The sequence below is a fragment of the Mus pahari genome, chromosome 11 (assembly GCF_900095145.1).
Source record: "Mus pahari chromosome 11, PAHARI_EIJ_v1.1, whole genome shotgun sequence".
Taxonomy (NCBI): domain Eukaryota; kingdom Metazoa; phylum Chordata; class Mammalia; order Rodentia; family Muridae; genus Mus; species Mus pahari.
The window spans coordinates 19,871,183-19,891,628 of record NC_034600.1 but is presented as its reverse complement, the minus strand read 5'-3'; the positions used below and the strand labels follow the sequence as shown (position 1 = coordinate 19,891,628).

The 20,446-nt window shown below is 37.0% G+C and overlaps 1 protein-coding gene across 3 annotated transcripts in view; it reads right to left on the bottom strand.

The window, feature by feature from the left end:
- Positions 1-19,285, bottom strand: part of Edil3 (EGF like repeats and discoidin domains 3) — a 474,094-nt gene extending 454,809 nt beyond the window's left edge. For 2 of the 3 annotated variants that reach the window (XM_021208208.2, XM_029544049.1), the window contains exon 1: positions 18,700-19,284. In XM_021208208.2, coding sequence (XP_021063867.1) covers positions 18,700-18,766 — 67 coding nt within the window. In that variant the 5' untranslated portion in view covers positions 18,767-19,284. Of the gene's footprint in view, positions 1-18,699 lie in introns of all 3 variants that reach the window. The other variant, XM_021208210.2, reaches the window with a different exon arrangement.
- Between the last annotated feature and the right edge of the window lie 1,161 nt (positions 19,286-20,446).

Sequence of the window (20,446 nt, the reverse complement as noted above, 5' to 3'; positions counted from 1 at the left end):
TAGTTCATATTGTTGTTCCACCTACAGGGTTGCAGCCCCCTTCAGCTCCTTGGGTACTTTCTCTAGCTCCTCCATTGGGGACCCTGTGTTCCATCCAACAGCTGTCTGTGAGCATCCACTTCGGTGTTTGCTGCATGGCCCTACTACTATACAAAAATCTACCAAAAAATGTAACAATATATTTTAATTGAATTTATTTACTTTATATGAATAGTGTTTGCCTGTATGTATGTATGTATGTATGTGCACCCCGTGTGTACTTGGTGTCTGCAGAAGTCAAAAGGGGGCACCAGAACCTCTGGGTGGGACTGAATTCTCAGCTGCCATGTAGGTGCTTGGAATGAAACCCAGGTTCTCTGCAAGAACAAGGACAATCGAGTCAAATCTCTGGACGAATATGACAAAGTTTTTATTATAGAAGAGAGTCACTTTTCCATCTAAAACTGTTGAAATGTGATCATTATATTAAGATGGTCAAATGACCCTAGTTATTCTAAATGTTTTCAGTTCTGGGCTAGTTTTTACTGGCTTATGATTTCAGTTATTGCAACTTTCAATATGCCAGATTGCTATGAATCCTTGTATATGTTTCCGGACACTTTATTAAGTTTAACCAAAAAAATTGCTATATTTATTTTTATGTAAAAACAACTATATGAAATGTTTAAAGGCTTATTTGTAAACAGCTAGTCACAACATGAGGCTGGGAAATCTATTCTCTGGACAGAATTCTTGCTTCAAAACAAGGTGAATAGTGAGGAAATCAATACCATGTCGCTGTGTGCTTTTATGTCCTGTCTCAGAACTTAAAGTGCAAGTCATTTCACAAGCATAATGATAGACATTTTCAGGTTACAAAATTAGTATACAGAAACAGAAGTGTTACCATTTGCCAGTAGAAAATAATATGCCATAGAAATCAAGAAAAGAATACCCTTCAGAATAGCTACAGAAATATACTTTGGAGTAGCTTTTCAGAGGAGATAACACACTTTACAATTAAAAATGGAAAAAACACCAGTGCATACTTACAAAGTAAACTGAAATCTCCATGTACGCACATTGGTAGAGTTAATATTGCTAAAATGTACCTAAAGCTACTACTTATGGATTAAGCATACTTCCTATAGAACTACCTACTATATTCGTCAAAGAGAAATGTAAATATATTTGAAGCTTTATATGGAAGTTGAGAATAGCTAGAAATATCTGATCTAAAAGTATAATAAAAGGGAGATTATAATACATGACTTCAAATATGGTACAAAGCTGGTATAGGTTGTTTCAGGTAGTAATTTTGCTTTATTTTTGAAAAATATTTTGTGAAAACCACAGTATTTTCAATTAACCATGCTACAAAACTATTTAGCATCACTAATATATTCAAAATTCAAATCAAGAACACTGGAGAAGTAATAAGAATGGTTATTTAAAAACTAGAGCTGGGGTGTAATGGTGAGGATATGAAGAAAAATGAATTCATACACAACCCTTTGCTGGCATGTTAATTAGCACATCTGTTATAGAAAATACTCTAATGTGTAAAACCAGGACAAAACCTACAGACCCTCTAAGGAAAACCAAATGATATGCAGATGGACATCTCCCTTCATGTTCCTTATAGTACTATTAACAAGAGATATGAAGTGATGAAACAAAGCCAACTTTAGTGTTTGTACGGTGATGAATAGATTATAAAAATGAAGTGTAACACAAGTTAGCCATAAAAGATAATGAATTTGTGCTGTGTATGATAAGAGAGATCAATTTGGTGATCATTAGATTAACTTAAATAAGTCATAGACAGAAAAGAATGGCTGAATTGCTTCACTCATGTTCAGATAGTTGAAGTTGAGAGTATAACTATGGTTAGCAGAGGCTGCAGAGACCAGGGGAGGAGTAAATTAAGGGAAGGTACACCAGTGGAAACCATATAACAGTGAGAAAACAGAAATATGTTTGGTATGGACTTGCATAGCAGACAAAGCATAGATGATAGTATATTGCAGATTCCAAAAGCAGTAGAAAGAATGTTTTTATGTTTCCTCCAAGAAAATATGATAAATGCTTGAGAATATATATATATTCTGATTTACAAATTATATAATTACTAAATGTTTGGAAGCATCTAACAAAGACACATAATTATGTAGATTTTGTCAACTTTAAGAATTAAAGTTTTAATTTCATTGCAATATTGACTTTCTCAATAATTGACATATATACACAAAAGAATACACAAAAGATGCTCCAACATATAACAAGGACACATGCTCCACTATGTTCATAGCAGTCTTATTATAATAGCCAGAAGCTGGAAAGAAGCAAGATGTTTTTCAACAGAGGAATGGATACAGAAAATATGGTACATTTATGCAATGGAGTACTACTCAGCTATTAAAAACAGTGAATTCGTAAAATTCTTAAGCAAATAGATGGAACTAGAAAATATCCTGAGTAAGGTAAATCAGTCACAAAAGAGCATACATGGTATGCACTCACTGAAAAGTGGATATTAGCCCAAAAGCTTAGAATACCCACAATACAATTCACAGATCATATGAAACTCAAGAAAAAGGAAGACCAAAGTGTGGATACTTCAGTGCTTCTTAGAAGGGGGAACAAAATACTCACAGGAAGAAATACAGGGACAAAGTGTAGATAGGGAAATTTTTATAATGCCACATCTTTTTATGAAGAGATATAAGCAGTCAATGGCTGATAATAGAGAAAGTCTCAATGTACTCTAAGGTTGAAGCCCCTGATAGTATATCTAATTCTCAGTGTATATTTATATATTAGTCAGGGAAGGTGACACAGGGGAGTTTGTGGAAGAGAGTGTGTGAAAATAATGTGAATAGAACACTCATGAACAAAATTCACAATATGTATGTAATTAAATATTATCACGACATTAAGATGTCTACTCTCATAACTCAAAATAACAAGTTATGTAAAGAATGTGGGAAAACTGGAACACATGTATACTATTTACAGATAAAGAAAGTGCTGACACACTATAAAAATATGTAAGCTAATTCCTCTAAAATAAGAAAAAAATACTATTAGCACAGAATACAGTAATTCCCACTTTGGGTTTCCATTGGAAACCAAAGCATTTAGCAATAGTTAAAATGTGAAGTAGCCCAAGTGTTTTTAGAAAAGAATGAATGGAGCATAAACTTCCAACCTGCATATTGGAAGTTTATTCTGCATTCTAAAGTTAACAAACACATATGCAGCATAGATATGCATTGACAATATTACACTAAGTGGACAAGTTGTGGGAAAAGTACAAATACTGTGTGATATGATTTTACTTACCATTTAATAGTGGTAAAAACCATACACGTGGTTGAGATTCCCTGAGGACTCTCATGGTTCTTATAGCTTTCCTCACTCCAGTGAACTTACTCAGACCCCACTTTAGCCCATTCCCGTTACTTTGTATCAGTTGCTTACCTATAAACACTCTACTTGGGAAGCTATTGGCCACACCAAATGGTAATCACATCAGTGTCTCACTCAGTCAACATCAGAGAAGAGTTCCTTGTATGGGAGATTAGAAGTAGTAAAGGGAGATATGCAACTGTGCAAAGTACTGAGTACCAGAGATATGGTACTTTACACAGGTATAACTGATACCAGGAACAGTTAGTCATAAATAGGATCAAAATCCTCTCTTTAGGGCCCAGGGGACCCTAGAAACTGTCTTCAAGCATCAGCCATTGACAAAGGAAAAGTTAATTTCCACCAAAGGAGAAATATCCACTGGTTATACAAACCATGCCCATGCTTAAGGTTAGGTGCATAGCAACATTAGTTCATTTTTTTTTTATAATGTTTTGTTTGGGCTTTTTTAAGCCTTCACTTTCTTAAATATTATGTTTTTTTCTTTTTTGTTTTTATAGTGTGTCTTTCTGTGTGTATATGTGTGTTTACATGTTTCTTCTGCATTTTTATTTGTTTCTGTTATTTTGCTTATCCTGTATTAATACCTATTTATTTTCTAAAAGACATTGAGAAAGACGGCTTGGGGTTGGATGTGTGTATAAATCATGAGAATCTGGAATGAATGATGGAGGGGAAACATGATCAGAATATATCATATGAAAACTTATTTTTGAAAAATTAGAGCTGGAGAAAAGAAACTATGATGGACTTGGGAATAGGATAAGGCAGAAGGGAAATGAAAATACATTACTCTTTGGTCTTTCTTCTTGATTTTCATGTGTTTTGCAAATTGTATCTTGGGTATTCTAAGTTTCTGGGCTAATATCCACTTAGCAGTGATGCATATCATGTTTATTCTTTTGTGATTGGGTTATCTCACTCAGGATGATATCCCCAGATCTATCCATTTCCCTAAGAATTTCATAAATTCATTGTTTTTAATAGCTGAGTAATACTCCATTGTGTAAATGTATCACATTTTCTGTATCCATTCCTCTGTTGAGGGACATCTGGGTTCTTTCCAGCTTCTGGCTATAATAAATAAGGTTGCTATGAACATAGTGGAGCAAGTGTCCTTATTACAAGTTGGAACTTCTTCTGGGTATATACCCAGGAGAGGTATTGCTGGATCTTCTGGTAGTACTATGTCCAAGAACGGGAGACAAAATACCTATAGAAGGAGTTACAGACACAAAATTCAGAGCTGAGAGGGAAGGAAGGATTATCCAGAGACTGTCCCCCTACCCTAGATCCATCCCATAAACAATCACCAAACCCAGACTCTATTTCATATGCCAGCAAGATTTTGCTGACAGGACCCTGATATAGCTATCTCTTGTGAATACTCAGTACCTGGCAAATACAGAAGTGGATGCTTACAGTTATCTATTGGATGGAACACAGGGCTCCCAATGAAGGACCTAGAGAAAGTACCCAAGGAGCTAAAGGAGTCTGCAACCCTATAGGAGGAACAACAATATGAACTAACCAGTAACCCCCAGAGTGTGTGTCTCTAGTTGCATATGTAGCAGAGGATGGCCTAGTCAGCCATCAATGGGAGGAGAGGCCCTTGGTCTTGCCAATATTATATGCCTCCGTACAGAGGAATGCCAGGGCCAGGAAGCAGGAGTGTGTGGGTTGGTTGGGAAGCAGGGCGGGGGGAAGGTATAGGGGACTTTTGGAGAGGAAAAGCATTTGAAATATAAATGAAGAAAATATCTAATAAAAAATGTTACAAAAAGAAGATGCATTACTTTATTTTTATATAAATTATCTTTAGAAGTTGAAGTTAGTAATGAAGGTGGAGTTGTTAGAATGCCTAAAATTGTATATTATATGGTATTTATAATTTATCAAAATAAAAAAGAAACAATAATCTACATGGCACACATATTATTTGGAAATACTTAAAGTCTCTGCAGAATGCCAACAAATGCTACAATAAAATAGTTTTATTGTAATGACCATATAATTGCTGTTCATTCAAAAGTAATAAAACTTTAAAATACAAAAATAAGAGTAAGAAAGTAATTTTATTCTCTAAATTAAAAAAATATGAAAAAGAAAACTTTCTAAGGTGTCTTATCATTTGAAAAAAACAAATGCTATATTTTTACTCTTTGCAGACTTCTCTAGAAAGATATTTCTTTTACAGTTCTGAGCTTAGTATGGAAATGACACAGTTATTGAGGTCACAGTACATATATCGTTTCAGAACCGCAGGAACATTTAAAACCAGTAGGAGTGTGGTTGCCTAAGGTAGAAGACAGCACTTGTAGTGACATCCAAATTGCTATTACATACACAACTAACTCTAAACAGAGTTGTTTCCAAGCTGGGCAGACAGAGCTTCCAGGTGCTGTCTGTTGTTCTCAGCCAGGAACTTTTGGGTTCAGCAGGTGCGAGGGCATGGGTGGGGGGGGGAGGGGGGAGGAAAGAGACATGGTGGACACAGGAAAGTTATTGCTCGTACTTTTAAAGCCTTGGTTGTCACGGCACTGAAAATAGCGGATGAAAAGGCTAACTGTAGTCCCTACCCAACAATTAAAAATGCCCCTAGGTATTTTGATTTTGTTGTACATGCTTTTATCAACTCTGCTCTGTATAATTACATTTGAAGTTCTCTATTTCTTCATATACAATAACAATTATTTTTGTTCAGGTAGGTAAAGATGGATCATAAATCTCTTTTGAAAAACATGGTCATAAATTAGAAACGTATAGAAAAACTAGATCATGTATGAATAAATTGAGCAAATATTAACCGTTTACTGCTAAAACACAGGGATTGGGGATTTGCATACATTATTAATATAAAAAGTGTTTTATTTTGTCTGCTTCAAGCTTACAGAACATAGGACAAAATATATTAATTGAATTTAAAAGTGATTAGGTAAAATTTTATGATATAGACTATTTGGAAATATTGGGGAAACATAAGACATTTGTGTGTGTGTGTGTGTGTGTGTGAGAGAGAGAGAGAGAGAGAGAGAGAGAGAGAGAGAGAGAGAGAGAGAGAGAGTATGTATGTAGGTAGGTAGGTAGGTATGCATGTCTTGGTTAGAGCACAGATTCTTCAGAGAAGACAGTTTATTAGCAATTCTCTCTGTGACTTTGCAGTTTCAACTGAATAATATTCTGGAAAATAAATATAGAAGAACATGGGAGACAGCCAGAAATAGATATAGAAATAGATAAAATTATATACAAATGTATGTAAATGATGGTTTTAAGATCTTAAAAGAAGAAATGTGAAATTTATTATTCACAGTAAGAATCTGTACAGATGTGTACACATGCATGCAAATAGATATCCATCATAAAAATGCAAAAAATATCCTGGTAACGTCTTTTGGAAATGAAGCTCAGTAGTCCAATATTCATGTCAAAATTTAACAAACACAGCAAGCACAAAATTGAAACTGTTAAGGAAAATTACTATGAAATCAAACGTGTAAGATACAGCATTATATAGAAAGAGGTCACCTCCTAGAAAAATCAAATAAACAAGTAGCATATTAAAAATTTACTGTCAGTTTCAAATTATTAGAAGTTAATAATAGCATATTATAGTGTTTAATAAACATATCACTGGTATTTTTTGTTGAAAATCAGAAGCTTTTGTATAAATATGTAGGCTAATGAGATGAGACCCAATGAAACAAGTAAGATGAAGTGAGCAATGGCTTATGAGGACAAAGGGAAAGGAAGGGGAAGGGGAAGAAGGGGAAGGGGAAGGAAGGGAAGGGAAGGGAAGGGAAGGGAAGGGAAGGGAAGGGAAGGGAAGGAAATATGTCCATCTCTAGCATGCCAGAGACTAAAGAAGAAACACTGTGCTTTACACATATTTGAGAAATGTAATTTTGAGGATAAAGAAATTTTTCTGTACAACATTCAACAAATTTTTTCAAAGGGGTGTAAGATATGTTAATAGATCCCTGTATGAACAATTTAAACAAATGATCTAAATCAAGAATGTGGGCCACCAACGAGATAAAGCATTTTCTGTAACTACTACGTGCCTGACCTCAAAAGACATAGAGACCCATCTCAGCAGCCTGAAAGTGGGTCAGGGAACAACTGCAGAACTCTCCTTCTGCCCCCAGCAGAGCACTAAATTTAGAAGAGATACTGCTGTGGATTTGAAGCACTTATTTAACTATATTACAGTGAATGTTATAAATCTATCTGCCCTATATTTGATGCTATTAAACTACCCTGCTCTAAGTGTACAGTCATATTCTTGCCACATAAATAGTCCTTTAGATTTCCTATAAGGTTTGGAAAAGCTGTTTTATATAAACAGGTATTCCCTCTCTACAGGATACAGCAACTGTTTTAATTTTAACATGGCAAATCTGTAGACTAAAAATTGTGGGAAAGAGAAAAAGCTAGATATGGCTAATAAACCAAGTCTCTTCCAAGTCACTATTTACCCTTCTACTCTTTCAACTGTATAATGTGTCTTCTCATATAAATTTTATATGTGAAGTGTTATTTTCCTGTTTATCATTGTCATTCCCAGAATATTCTGCTTTCTTCCATGCAAAACAACAATGAGTTGAACCTTAAACTGTTCATCTTTTCTCCCAGTGTGTCTAGATTGTGCGTCTCTGATGTCTACCACATCCCCACATGCTCTCTTTTTCCTCGCCATTCAACCTTTCCACCATATCTCATTACACATTTATTTTGGTTTTCATTCCTTCATTGGTGACTTTACTGATAGTTGACCATCTCTTGTCTTGACTCCTTTCCCCCCATTTTGTCTACTATTTTTCTTGTAGTAACCCATGGTTAAATTCCAAAATTTGTCATTGGCAAAATTATGCTCATATTGTATTTCCTACAATGCCTCTATAGTCCTAGTTAACCCCTTACTTTTCTGTTTTATTTCTCTGTGGAGCCCAATTCAATCTCAACCATATTCTGATTTGCAGAATGTGGATTTTACAGTCTCTTGTAAATACCAAAACACTAATTCGCTACAGATAGGAACAGAACTTTGAAAACAATTTTATTTATAACTTTATTTATAACTATATGATGCACAAATGATTAAGTCATCTGGGCAACTAAATCAATGGAGAAATTCTGAAATAAGATGTTTATCCTTGAGATGACTAAGTACAAAAACCAGATAGGGAACAAAGTCTGATTGAATGAAGAATTATTGTACTGATCACAAGTGGGGTCAGTGGAAGCACAGAAACTGAAAAATGAAAGGCAGAAAGTGTGTGTGTGTGTGTGTGTGTGTGTGTGTGTGTGTGTGTGTGTGAGAGAGAGAGAGAGAGAGAGAGAGAGAGAGAGAGAGAGAGAGAGAGAGAGAGAGAGGACAAAACAGAACTTATAACTACCTCGAGCACTTTAGTGTGGCAGCTCTGAGCAGCTAGAGTTAGCACAGTAATTTCAAATTCAGACTCTTCCAAGTCTCTGAAATCCAGGACATTGTAGCTTTAGAACCTCCTGTACTCTTTTTTTAAAATTAGATTAAGAATATTCTCTTCTTCCATATCTTCTAAGGCAGAGGTCCATTTAAATTCAAATACTGTACAGTCACATAGAGAAAGAAATATGAAGATACTAAATATATTAAATACCATGACTTCCATTAGTTTTAAATAAGAGTTTAATTTCATTTAGTTTTAAAATGCTTAAAAATATTTGGAGTAAGTGATCACTCAATTAAACCAGAGAAAGCTGTGTGGTGAGTGTGGTCAGTTGTGCCTGATGGCTTTCTTCTTATAATGCTAGGGAAAGGACTCATGGCTTTAGGATACTGCTAACTTTCCTAAGCCGTTAGCTGTTTTGATGTTGGTGGTAATAAAGAAATAAAATGAATTGTGCCCAGGTGTTGTTCACAGAAGCCAGAAGAGAGTGTTGGACACCTGAAACTGAAGTTACAGATTATATAAGCCACTATAAGTCTATGGGAAGTCTCAGTTTTTGAGTCTTCTGGGGAGCATCCAGTGGTCTTAACCACTGAGCTACCTCCCAGCTCTGGTTTACTGGGCTTCATACTGTGTAAACTAGACTGCCCTTGCCTTTGTGATCCAACTGCTTCCTCCTCAATGTATGGATTATAGTCATGTGTTGCAATATTTGGCCGTGACGTTTACTTTTTTAATAGGTTAGGCTGAAATAAGTTAAATGAGGGTAGTATAGATATATATGTTATACACATATTTGTGGCATATTAAATACATTGATTACATTGACAAAAATAAAACCATGTTGCCTTTTAATATCACTCTGCACTATGCTATGCAATTGAAATTGCTACAGAAATTGTATCGCTACACATTGTGTTCAGTATCACTGAAATCATGCAGAGGAGTGGCAGAGTTCTAAAACACAATCACAAAAAAGCAATGCTAGAATAAAACTGAATGGAAAGATTTTGTGAAAAATCTATATTTCTACCCACTTCCTAAGTGCTTCTTTTCTCCCTGCCATCCCCAGTACCATTATTTGCAATGTTCACTAAAAACCACACCATTAACTCTCTCAGACTAAATAACATAAATGTTCATTTTTGCACATGGAAACAGCTTTATCCCTGGTTTCATCTTAAATTTTACTTTATTAAAACTTTTAAGTTATTTTTAAAATGTAGAATTACTTAATATTTCTAATAGTTTCCCAAGTATAAGTTCATCTTATAAATAATTAGATGTTAACTGGTAAATTATATGTATTTTTAAACATAATAAAATATAGAAGACACCTTCACGCACACAGTGCATGACTTATTGCCACATGGTATCAATTGGTAGTTAGGAGTATAGGGTTCATAATGCTTTTTTTTTTTTTTTTGGAAAATTTTAAAATAAAATATAAGAAAATTGTAGGTAAATAAAAACATTAAATACTCTAATTATCAGATTCAACGTCTATAAAATTTAATAATTGTATATAATTATAATTGCCATAAAAATGGAAGCTATAAAGCTTCGCATTGTAATTGTGTACTTACAGTATCAAGTGTATTTTATTCACTTACCCACTACCAAACCAAAATATCTGTAACAGAATTAAAAATATAAAAAATAGATTGATGTCCTCTTTCAAAACTTGTGTCTGTGACCTGCATTCACTACTTCCTATTGTCCTTATACATGATTAATTCCTCTGTCTTCATCTTATACACGACATTATAACTTAGTCACTGTGTGGCCATGGAAGTTATCTTTGGATCTGATTTATTATTCATTTGTCAAATGATCCAGCAGCACCGAATGGTTGAGTTGAGATTCAGAACTGGTACCCACAAAGGTGCAACGTGTAGAAGGCATCTGCTAATTTTATTTACCCTGCTTCACATCTCTCTGAGTAAATGACTCTTGTTAACTTTTCTATAAAGATGCTTATGCTGTTATGATGGCAGCCTTCCTATGAAAAGAGTTAAAAATACGAAATAAGACTATGACTGTAAAAGCATAGCTTTGTAGAAAAAAATTTCAGATACAAAGAACATTAGGACACTGTATGTAGTAAAGTCATCTGCTGTTTAGTGCTCACATTTCTTTTAATTGAAGACGTATAACAAACATAAAAGGCAATTTGCATTCAGTCTGTGTTTTGATAGTATATTTTTATCAATGCTTTATCTGCCAGAAGGGCTAAAACATTCTTTCATAGAAGGTTCATTCCAAAACAGAAATGGATATAAAGAAAAGCAAGTAACAAAAGCTTTTAAATTACTGCACCTGTCTTTAACATTATACATATATATATATATATATATATATATATATATATATATATATATATATATATATATATATATATATATATATATATATATATATATATATATATATATATATATATATATATATATATGCAGAGGATCCAGGGTCAGCTCCTAGAACCCATGAGATGGCTCACAATCTTCGGTGACTTAGTCCTAGGGGATCTGACACATCTTCTGACCTCTATCGACACCAAATATAAAGTTCACATACATACATGTAGGAAAAATAAAAATGCACATAAAATAAAAATATATAAATTTAAATTAATAATAACAAAGCCAAATATCCACTTACTTCCTACAAACAGTGATGTGGGTACATTTATGATGATATCTCTATCTAATTAAAAGATTATTACAAACCCATTTTGGTGTTTTTGTTACTGTTGTTTTGTCTTGTTGTGTCACCTATACTGTGCCAATTCATAGAGGTAATAATAGCATCAGTGTTAAACAGGAATTTGGAAACTAGATATTAAAGCATGTAAATAGTGAGCTGCCATAAAACATTCCAAGAATTTAGTGTTTATAATATATGAGTTAAGCTACAGAGATAAATAAATATAGTATATACACACAAGAAAATATTGTTATTAAAACTAGAGCATCTTGTGTTGGAAAAGATTATCACATATTTGTGACTGGAAGACATACACAAACTACAAAAATGATGATTAATTACAAAAGGGATTGGTCCCTTTAGTTTAAAAAATATTCTACAATCCAATATTTCCACTTGACTGTTCTGGATTTTCTTGCTCACATGTCAGGAGCCCATTTTACTACAGCTGACCTCGTAATCTCCAGTATGAGCGAAATCTGAACAGTCACTGTGAGCTCAGTCCAGGAAAGGATTTAAAGGATTATTTTTCATTCTAAAAATAAACCACTTTGTCAAATACAAAGCAGAAACCTTAAGGATTGCAGAGTAGTCTAACCCCATTTACAGACTGCCTCCAACCTAAGCATGTCATCATGTAACCAGAGATTAAGCAGTACTCTTTCCACTTATGAGTAAGTATGTAATCAGTTGTCTTGATACAGATCTGCTTTAGAAAAGAGGAGCCGTAAGAGGAAGTCAGTCTTTCAGTGCAGTAACACTCTCATTCTGAAGTGCTTTAGTGTGTAAGAAGCTCCTGGTATCCTTCCACTTAAATCCTCTCTGCTCACTGATGCGCCAGAAATCTCTGTTGGACAAACCTGACCATCACTGTCACTGCATTAGCACATATTTAAACAGAATGCACCAGTATATTTTCTTGTAAAATGTGGCCTGGTTATTACAGGACACCTTATCTGAATTTGGAGACCAACTCCTTTCCTGTAAAACTAAACTGTTTTATATTATTATATTATATTACCTTCATTTGATTATTCTAGGGGAAAATGTGCAAAATAGCATTTTTATGGCAGAGTTAAAAAAAAAAAAGATACATTTGCCAAACTAATGCATTTCTCAGATTTCTAACTCCTTCACAGTAAAGCAGATGTCTGAGCCTATACACGTTGAACAAAATATTTTCTTATTGATACATACAAACACTTTGATATTTTTCTGTTCCCAAATTGTGAACATGCGGCAATTAAGGTCCTATCTAGCTGTATGACAAATATTTTCATCAAGTAGTATAATAAACATTCACAGTTTAGTGGCTTTATTTTATTCAGTCCCTTCACCACATCACTAAATTTTCCTGTTTTTTTTTTTTTTAATTGTACAATATTACTGTCTTACATACACTTTACAACTTCCTCATAACAGCTGGCATTCTTCATTGCTCAAAATGAGTCTGACCTATTGCTTCATATTTCTCAGTTTCAGAATGTAGTTTCTAGACAGAAAATTTTGAGGTTAGGATAAATAGATTTTTAAAATATAATATGTAATCTAAATTCCAAATGTGAAGTCTTCATGAGGTGGTCAAGAGTTTCTCATTCTTTTGTCGTTTATGCTTCCTACGTTCCTCTCTGTGTCACATGGATGAAGCTGTGAGGCAAGTCAGGTCGGTATTGTTAGGGGCAAATGTTTACCTGCTCAGTGGATAGCTTCAGGCAGAGCATTGTGATCAAAGTAAGGAATAAAACACTTGACTTGTTCTTCAGTGGAGATCCTTTTAAATCACAGACATTGGGCAAAGAGGCATTATACTCTCTTTTTCCATTTTTTCTTTCCAAGAGGAAAAATGACAAATTCACAGTGTTTTGTAAATTTACAGTCTTTTAATAATGATGACAGAATGTTAAATTGATTTTATCCTGTATGCGGTTCCTTAGTTACTACCAAACAAAGAAGTGGGAGGGAGAAGAAAAATGTAAAATGGGAGAGACAGAATGCAAGATTTCCTTTTTAATTTTAAGAAACTTTAACACAGAAAGAATGCCACTGAAAATAGGCTATTTGGCATGTCAATGACCACATTAAAACTGGAGATAACTCATAACAAGAATATACTGGTCCATCTCAAATACATATTTAAGGGCTGTATCAAAAGGGAACAAAAGTTTGACAAAGATAAACTAAAATAATTTTCAGTAACTTATAGGTATTGGTGTGTTCTATCTATCTATCTATCTATCTATCTATCTATCTATCTATCTATCTATCTAATTTCCAAAATGGATAAAGAGAACTTAGGGATGCATTTAGCCTTTTTGGCCATATGATATGTATTAGTTAGAAACTTGCAAAATCTTCAAAAATATTACTATAGAAAAAAGGTAGGTACTCATGACCTTCTATACAATAGATGTATACAGAGATTGAGCCAAGTGTGTAAATACATGTAAATTAGCATTAAAGAATGGATAACTATTTAGACTGGGTGTGGATAAGAAATTTAGAAAGAACACTAAGAATGCCAATAATAATTGTTTGACCACTACTAAATCTATATTCTATTTCCTTGGAAGGCACTAATGAACACCTTGAAAAAGTAATGTGTGACTCTTATTCGTGGCATCTGTGACTCGAAGTTAAAATTTTACAATAAAAGCTGTCCAGCTGTCCATCCTGACAGTGTATCCCATCTGTCTTCAGGGACTGATGGAAACTGTCACTGGTTCATAGGTAGTAAAACATATTTTATGCAGATTTGCAGACTAGCATTTCTTATTTACCTCTATTGCTTCTTTAAAAGATCTTTAAAATATATCCATTGATTATTCTGACACCTGCTGGTGAGGGCGCAGTGGATCCTAGTCTTTTTCCACAACTATGGAATCAAAGAGTTTTTAAGCATAGTTGTTCAGAAACAATTAAGTGATAATTTCTAGCATCTACAGTGACCATGTAAAACATTTTAAAAATTCACATCCACATTCATTTGATTTTGTTCATAAATTAATTTAATTTGATTAGGAAAGCTATCACTGTCTTTTCAGACTGTGATAAAGCAGAAGACAAGAAGTAATATGTTGGGCATCTTCCTAAAATCACAGGTCAGAACTTAATCGTAAAGATAGCATGACTAGGATTATAGTTTGTCATAAGTGTGAAGAAATTCAATTCTTAACTAATAAAAGAAGTAAATTGATTTCTATAATAGAAATTTTATTACTAATTGCATATGTGTAATATTTTCTATTTTTAAATTTTATCCATCTTTTATTACTATTATTAATATTATTATTATTTTAGTTTTTGAGATTTGAATATAACCACGTCATTCTCTCCTTTCCCTTTATCCCTCCAAGTCTTTCTATACAACTGTCCACTCACGATTAGCTTCTGGCTTGACTGAGCTCAGAAGCATTTACCATTTTTTAAAATTTTTTGGCAAGGATTTGATAAAACTGTTATATCATATATCATACTCAAAGCTGTAACACCTGCAAGTGTGTGCAGTAAACAATATCAGCACCACTTTCTTAGACTTTAGAAAACCCCAAAGGCTTACAAATGTACACAAGTGATGGCATATACAGTTCATTCCATTATTAACATCCATTTAAAGGATGGATCGCATGAATAAATTACCCAATTAACAACATTATCAGGATAGCTGGTAAGGAAATGAAAGCGTTTGGAGCAGCATGGGCACTAAAACCCATTAAGCCTGTTTTGTAGTGATATACTTGCTCTCTTATCTGAGTAGCCTTCCTCTTTTATTACAACCATGTATACTTTATTCATGTATACTGCTAAGATTTTAATGATTAGTAAAATAATTCATAACTTAGGTGAGTCAATTATATTAAAATTATCATTTTATAAACTAGATATTAATGTTATATGGACATTCAGCTTAAAATATTTAATGAAAATACAAATGTTTTTAACTTAAAGAATTGTTCAAAAATGTACTACATTGGCCTTATTTGGCAAATCTTTGTAAGTTTAAGATCAAAGAAGATAGTATATTTTATTCCATTTTACTTTCACATTTTTATTGTAAATATTCACTACAAATAAAACAAATTTCTAGAGAAAATACATTTCAATTTCCAGAGAACATTTAAGATAGAATGAGAACTTTCTCAGCACCATTGGAAAAGCTCTGCTGTACCATTGAATTGCCTGGTAAGGCACAGATTTTACACTGGTTCCAAACTCTCATAGCAAGGGACTTTATGTCCACTTAACTATTACCTTCAATATAATATTTTTAAATTAATTTAAAATGCTTCACCTTGAATCTGATGTTAGCAGTTATTTCTTAAAGTGTAAAGTTAATGGTCATGCAAATTAGGTAATGATGGCCCCAAAGTGCAGTAATAAAATCCCCATAGAAACCAGTTATTTCAGTTTAAACTTCACTATGCAATCACTGAAGCATAGTGGCATCTGGAGTGAGATTCTTCAGGTATTAATTTCTTCTCATGTCGAATTAACTAAGATCTCCATTGATTAAAAGACAGGAATTCAAATGCCAATGATTCATAGCATTTAGGGTCCATCCAGACATTTTTAGATAATGCCGTTTGCTTAAAGACTCCAGGCACAAACTGCAGGCACAGGGACAGATTGCATAAGATGTCACGTGTTTGCTGCAACTGTATGCATGTTATTGGATTTTTTTTAAAGCAATACACAATGATGAATAATTTAAGAGTTAATAAAATATTCAATCTGACTGATCCATTGGTTTAATTTTAACATAAAGACAGCCAATAAGTGGACTTACCTATCATTATCAAATTCCAGGCATGAGTGCCTGTAAATCGGGGTCCACACAAAGGAAAACACTAATTTCTCTTCGACATTTGATAAATCAAAGATATACGATGGGGGAGGGGTATGAAAAAAGCAGAGTAAAATTCCATGTTAACATTAGCTTCAGTAAGTTTTCCCAAAGTTTAATTGTTTGAACTATCAAGCAACTCGGTTCTGCTTTCTGCAGAGGTCCGGGAGGAGAAAATTAGAGAGGAACAAGTTTAACAGAAAAAAACCTAATGCAAATCCGTCCCTTTCTTTCTCCGAAGCTGCCGCCCTCCACCCGCAGGGTGGCTTACAAAGGATCAGTAGGAGGGGGTAGGCTTCCTGAGCTTTGTCTAGAGGAGCACACTGGAAAGCCCGGGCAAATCGGCAACATCGTTATCATCCACTTGACTGGTGGCAAAGATGCCTCGGAGTGGGCATCTTTAAGAGCTCAGAGCAGCTGCATTTTTTTCCCTCAAAGTGTAGCTAGGAGAAGTCTTCTGGCAAGCTCAGTCACTCATTAGGTCCTCTAGCTTTCCAGTCACCATTGGTAAGGGTCACTTAGTGGCAGAGTTACCTAGTAGATGCTTGTGAGTACACCCACGAGCGTGTGTGTGTGTGTGTGTGTGTGTGTGTGTGTGTCTGTGTGTGTGTGCGTGCGTGTGCGCGCGCGCGCGCGCGCGAGAGAGTGTATGTGTGTGTTCCTATTTGGGGTGGGAACAGAGGCGGGGATAGGAGGAGAGGGGAGTGCCTGTGGTTCCTACAGTTCCCTACCAGCTAAGGCATCAAAGTGCAGAGGGAATTCAGACAAGAAATAAAAGAAACAGGAAATATCAGCTTTGGAAGCCTGTTCTTTCCTTACCACTGGAGTCTAGGCGACCCACTCCGAAAACATTTCCATATGCTAACCTTCACTGGGGTGGCTGCCTCAGCGAGGCAACTATCAGAGCAGATTTGGAACAGATCCCACACTCACACCTACACCCCTGGAAAAACAGTCACATCCTGGGGAGCTGAGAAGACCAGAACTACCCAGCACTTGAGTCCCAAAGAAATTGGCATCTGTCTGCAACACAGGTTTCTGAAGGATAGTCCCCAACAGCCCATCCCTCAGAAGCGCATACATAGGTAGTGCATAGGTGTAGCGTAGAGTATCCATGCAATGCCTAGTCTAATCTCAAATGGATTCGAGTCAACGCATTGCATTTTTTATTCCAAATACTTCTAGAGCCACAGTGTTTCAAATCCTTGTAGCTTATCAGCTCTCTACTTACTGCTGTCTGTGGAGGGTTCTAGTAAATATCTCTCAGAAGGGCCTTCTGTACTCACAAACACAGAAAGGGCACCGCCACCCAATATCTTGAAACCCCTTTTCTCTCTTTGGCTTCCTGGCTCCAATTCAGTACCTGCTGATATGCAGACAAAGGTTTCTGACCAGGTTTTATATTGACAAAGCCTAATCTCTCAGAGGACCAGAAAGTCACCTAAACAACTCACCAAGAGACTCACTGTAATCCTGAATTTAATTTTTTTTTGTTTTGTTTTGTATGCTAGTTTCCTATTTACATGCAAACCATGAAAGGCACGGGTAGACAAATCTGAACAACTTTTTGGCTCCTGGGCCAGGGACGCATGAAGGTTGGTTTGCACATCACAGCCATCTATTACCAAGAGTTATGGTCTTAACCAGAGAGAGTACACAATAATGCTCAAGCCCCCTGGGGTTAGAGGAGAAGAGAGTTGTTTGAGCTGTTGTAATTGAAGTCACGCGCCCAAGAGGAGGGAGGGTTGGGGAGAAAGCTAGCGACTTAGTAGACCTCTCTCTCTTTCTCATTGGCAGTACAAACTCTCAATACCGGGTCCAGGTTGACAGACCCCCTTAGCCCCCACCCCCACCCCCGCCCTGCACCAGAGCACTGCATCCAGCTTACCGCCCGGTGGTTATCGAGGCTGTTCTAGCACCTACTAGATGATGGCCCAGCATACTTAGCTCTGTCAGGTCTCTATCACAACCCTGTCCGTTGTCATCGACCAACAACATTAATATTTGCTAGTCAGGGGTCGCGCGGGGAATCACTAGCAAAAAAAAAAAAAAAAAAAGCCTAGGAAGACAACCCCTTCACACCCCTCAATCTTCTTATTTTCTAGATCGCACCCTGTTCCCAGGCTCAGCCTGGGGCACTCCACACGGACTTTGCTAGCACTTTGGCAGGGTATCCAGGGAGCATCGCCTCCTCCGTAGCGCTCCTCACGCCGTGCACGCACTGAGGACCCACTGTGGCCCCTTGAGCGGCGTTTCCGAAGATGCTGCCCGCCCGTCCCTCATCCAGGGACCCCTGCCCAGCCACCTCACCTTTGCCGAACTGGGGCACCCCGAGGCTGAGTCCAACCAAAAGCCAGGCTGCTACCAAGTGCTTCATGATCCCTTCTCCCGGACGTGACCTGGGCTGGTCCGGGGTCGTAGCGGAGGGCACAGTAGGCGAGGCGGCCCTGCAGGACAGCAGTAAACCCCGCCCTGTCAGAGATTCAAGAGGACGTCTTCCTCCCGCAGCGCTTCCTCAAACAAATTCTTGGGAAGGGCGATAAAGAGTGGTGGCCCTAGAGAGAGGGTGATTCACCCCTCATTCCAGCTTCGCCTGAGCTGGGGTGCGCGGAGGTGGGTGCGCTTAAAAGAGGCTGGGGCTGCGAGTGAGTCCTAGCAGAGGCACAGCGGGCGGAGCGCGGGCTCCCTGGGTTCCTGGCTCCCCGATTTCCGTGCGCGCACCGCAGGCGAAGCGGCCAGCAGTGACTACGGCTCACGCTGCTGCCGCCGCGGCTGCGGGGGCTTCTGACTTGGAGAACAATGAAGCGTGAGCTGGAGGGGAGCGAGCCTGAGGCCAGGAGCGCACTGTGTACAAACAGTGGCGGCGCGCGTGTGAGACTGAGCCTAGCTGGCTTTGGGCTCCCCTGGCGGCCCGCCCCCCTACCCTCCCTCTTCTTATTGCCTTCTCCAATCTCTCTCTCTCTCTCTCTCTCTCTCTCTCTCTCTCTCTCTCTCTCTCTCTCTCTCTCTCCCCCCCCATCTCCCTCCCTCTCTCTCCCCCAGCTTTGTAAGGTGGCTCCTTCTGCTGGAAGAGAAAGGGAGGCAGCCGCAGCCACACCCTGACTGATACCTGCCAGTGTCTGCTAAGTTCCACACCTTCTCCACCTAAGAAACTCTAAGGTTAAGGTTAAGGGATAGATGTCTGAAAGTGTTGGTTCCACGTTTGGTTTTATGGTTAAGTGTACAAAAGAGTCCACTGAACTTCAGGACTGCCAGGAAAGGAAGTTAAGAGATTTCACAAAGTGGCTCTAGGAGCCTCAAGCTTGGTGAGACCCAAGACTGCTAAAAGAAGTCTTTCAGTTTCTCAGGAGTCATGAACCAGGCAGGCGAGACAGGCTGCTGCTCTGTGGTTCTGTCTGCAAATCAGTTTGCTCAGGGCTTGAAGAGGAAGGTTGTGGGCTCATCTGCTCCCAGTGGAGAAAGGGCAAAAGCAAGTGGGAGGCATGTAAGCAGGACATCTGTTTCACATGAAAGAAGTCGTAGAAAAACAGAGGAAAGAGCAGATTCTTGACACATCACTCAGGTGGATCAAATTTCGCTGCTCCTCACCAAAACTAAAATAAATGGGCTTATTTTGCACTGAAAGTGATTGAACTGAAAATACAGCCTCTGGCTTAGAATTGTGCTTTCTCCTCTGTTTTTCAGTTAGAATGATTGCTTACTGTAGATTCAATTCCTGTGGTACCAAGTACCAAAATGAAACAGGGTTCTCTGCCCTCCCGGAGTACCCATTAAGTGGGGGATAGGAGGATATAAACACATGCATAGAGAAACTGAAGAAATGAAGAAAATTGTCACTCTCAGGATTAGATGCTGAAAGGAGACAACCATGAAACTTCTTTATGTTGTCCTTAAGTCCTTGGAACCTCATCTTGTACCATCTCTGATGTTTGGAGTGAAATAGAGGGTGGGAGGACATGAAAACTAATTGAGAAATAAAACCAAATGAAGGCAAGAGAGGGGGTAATGTGTAATATGGGCAAAACACCAACTACAATAAAACATGTTAACCATGCTG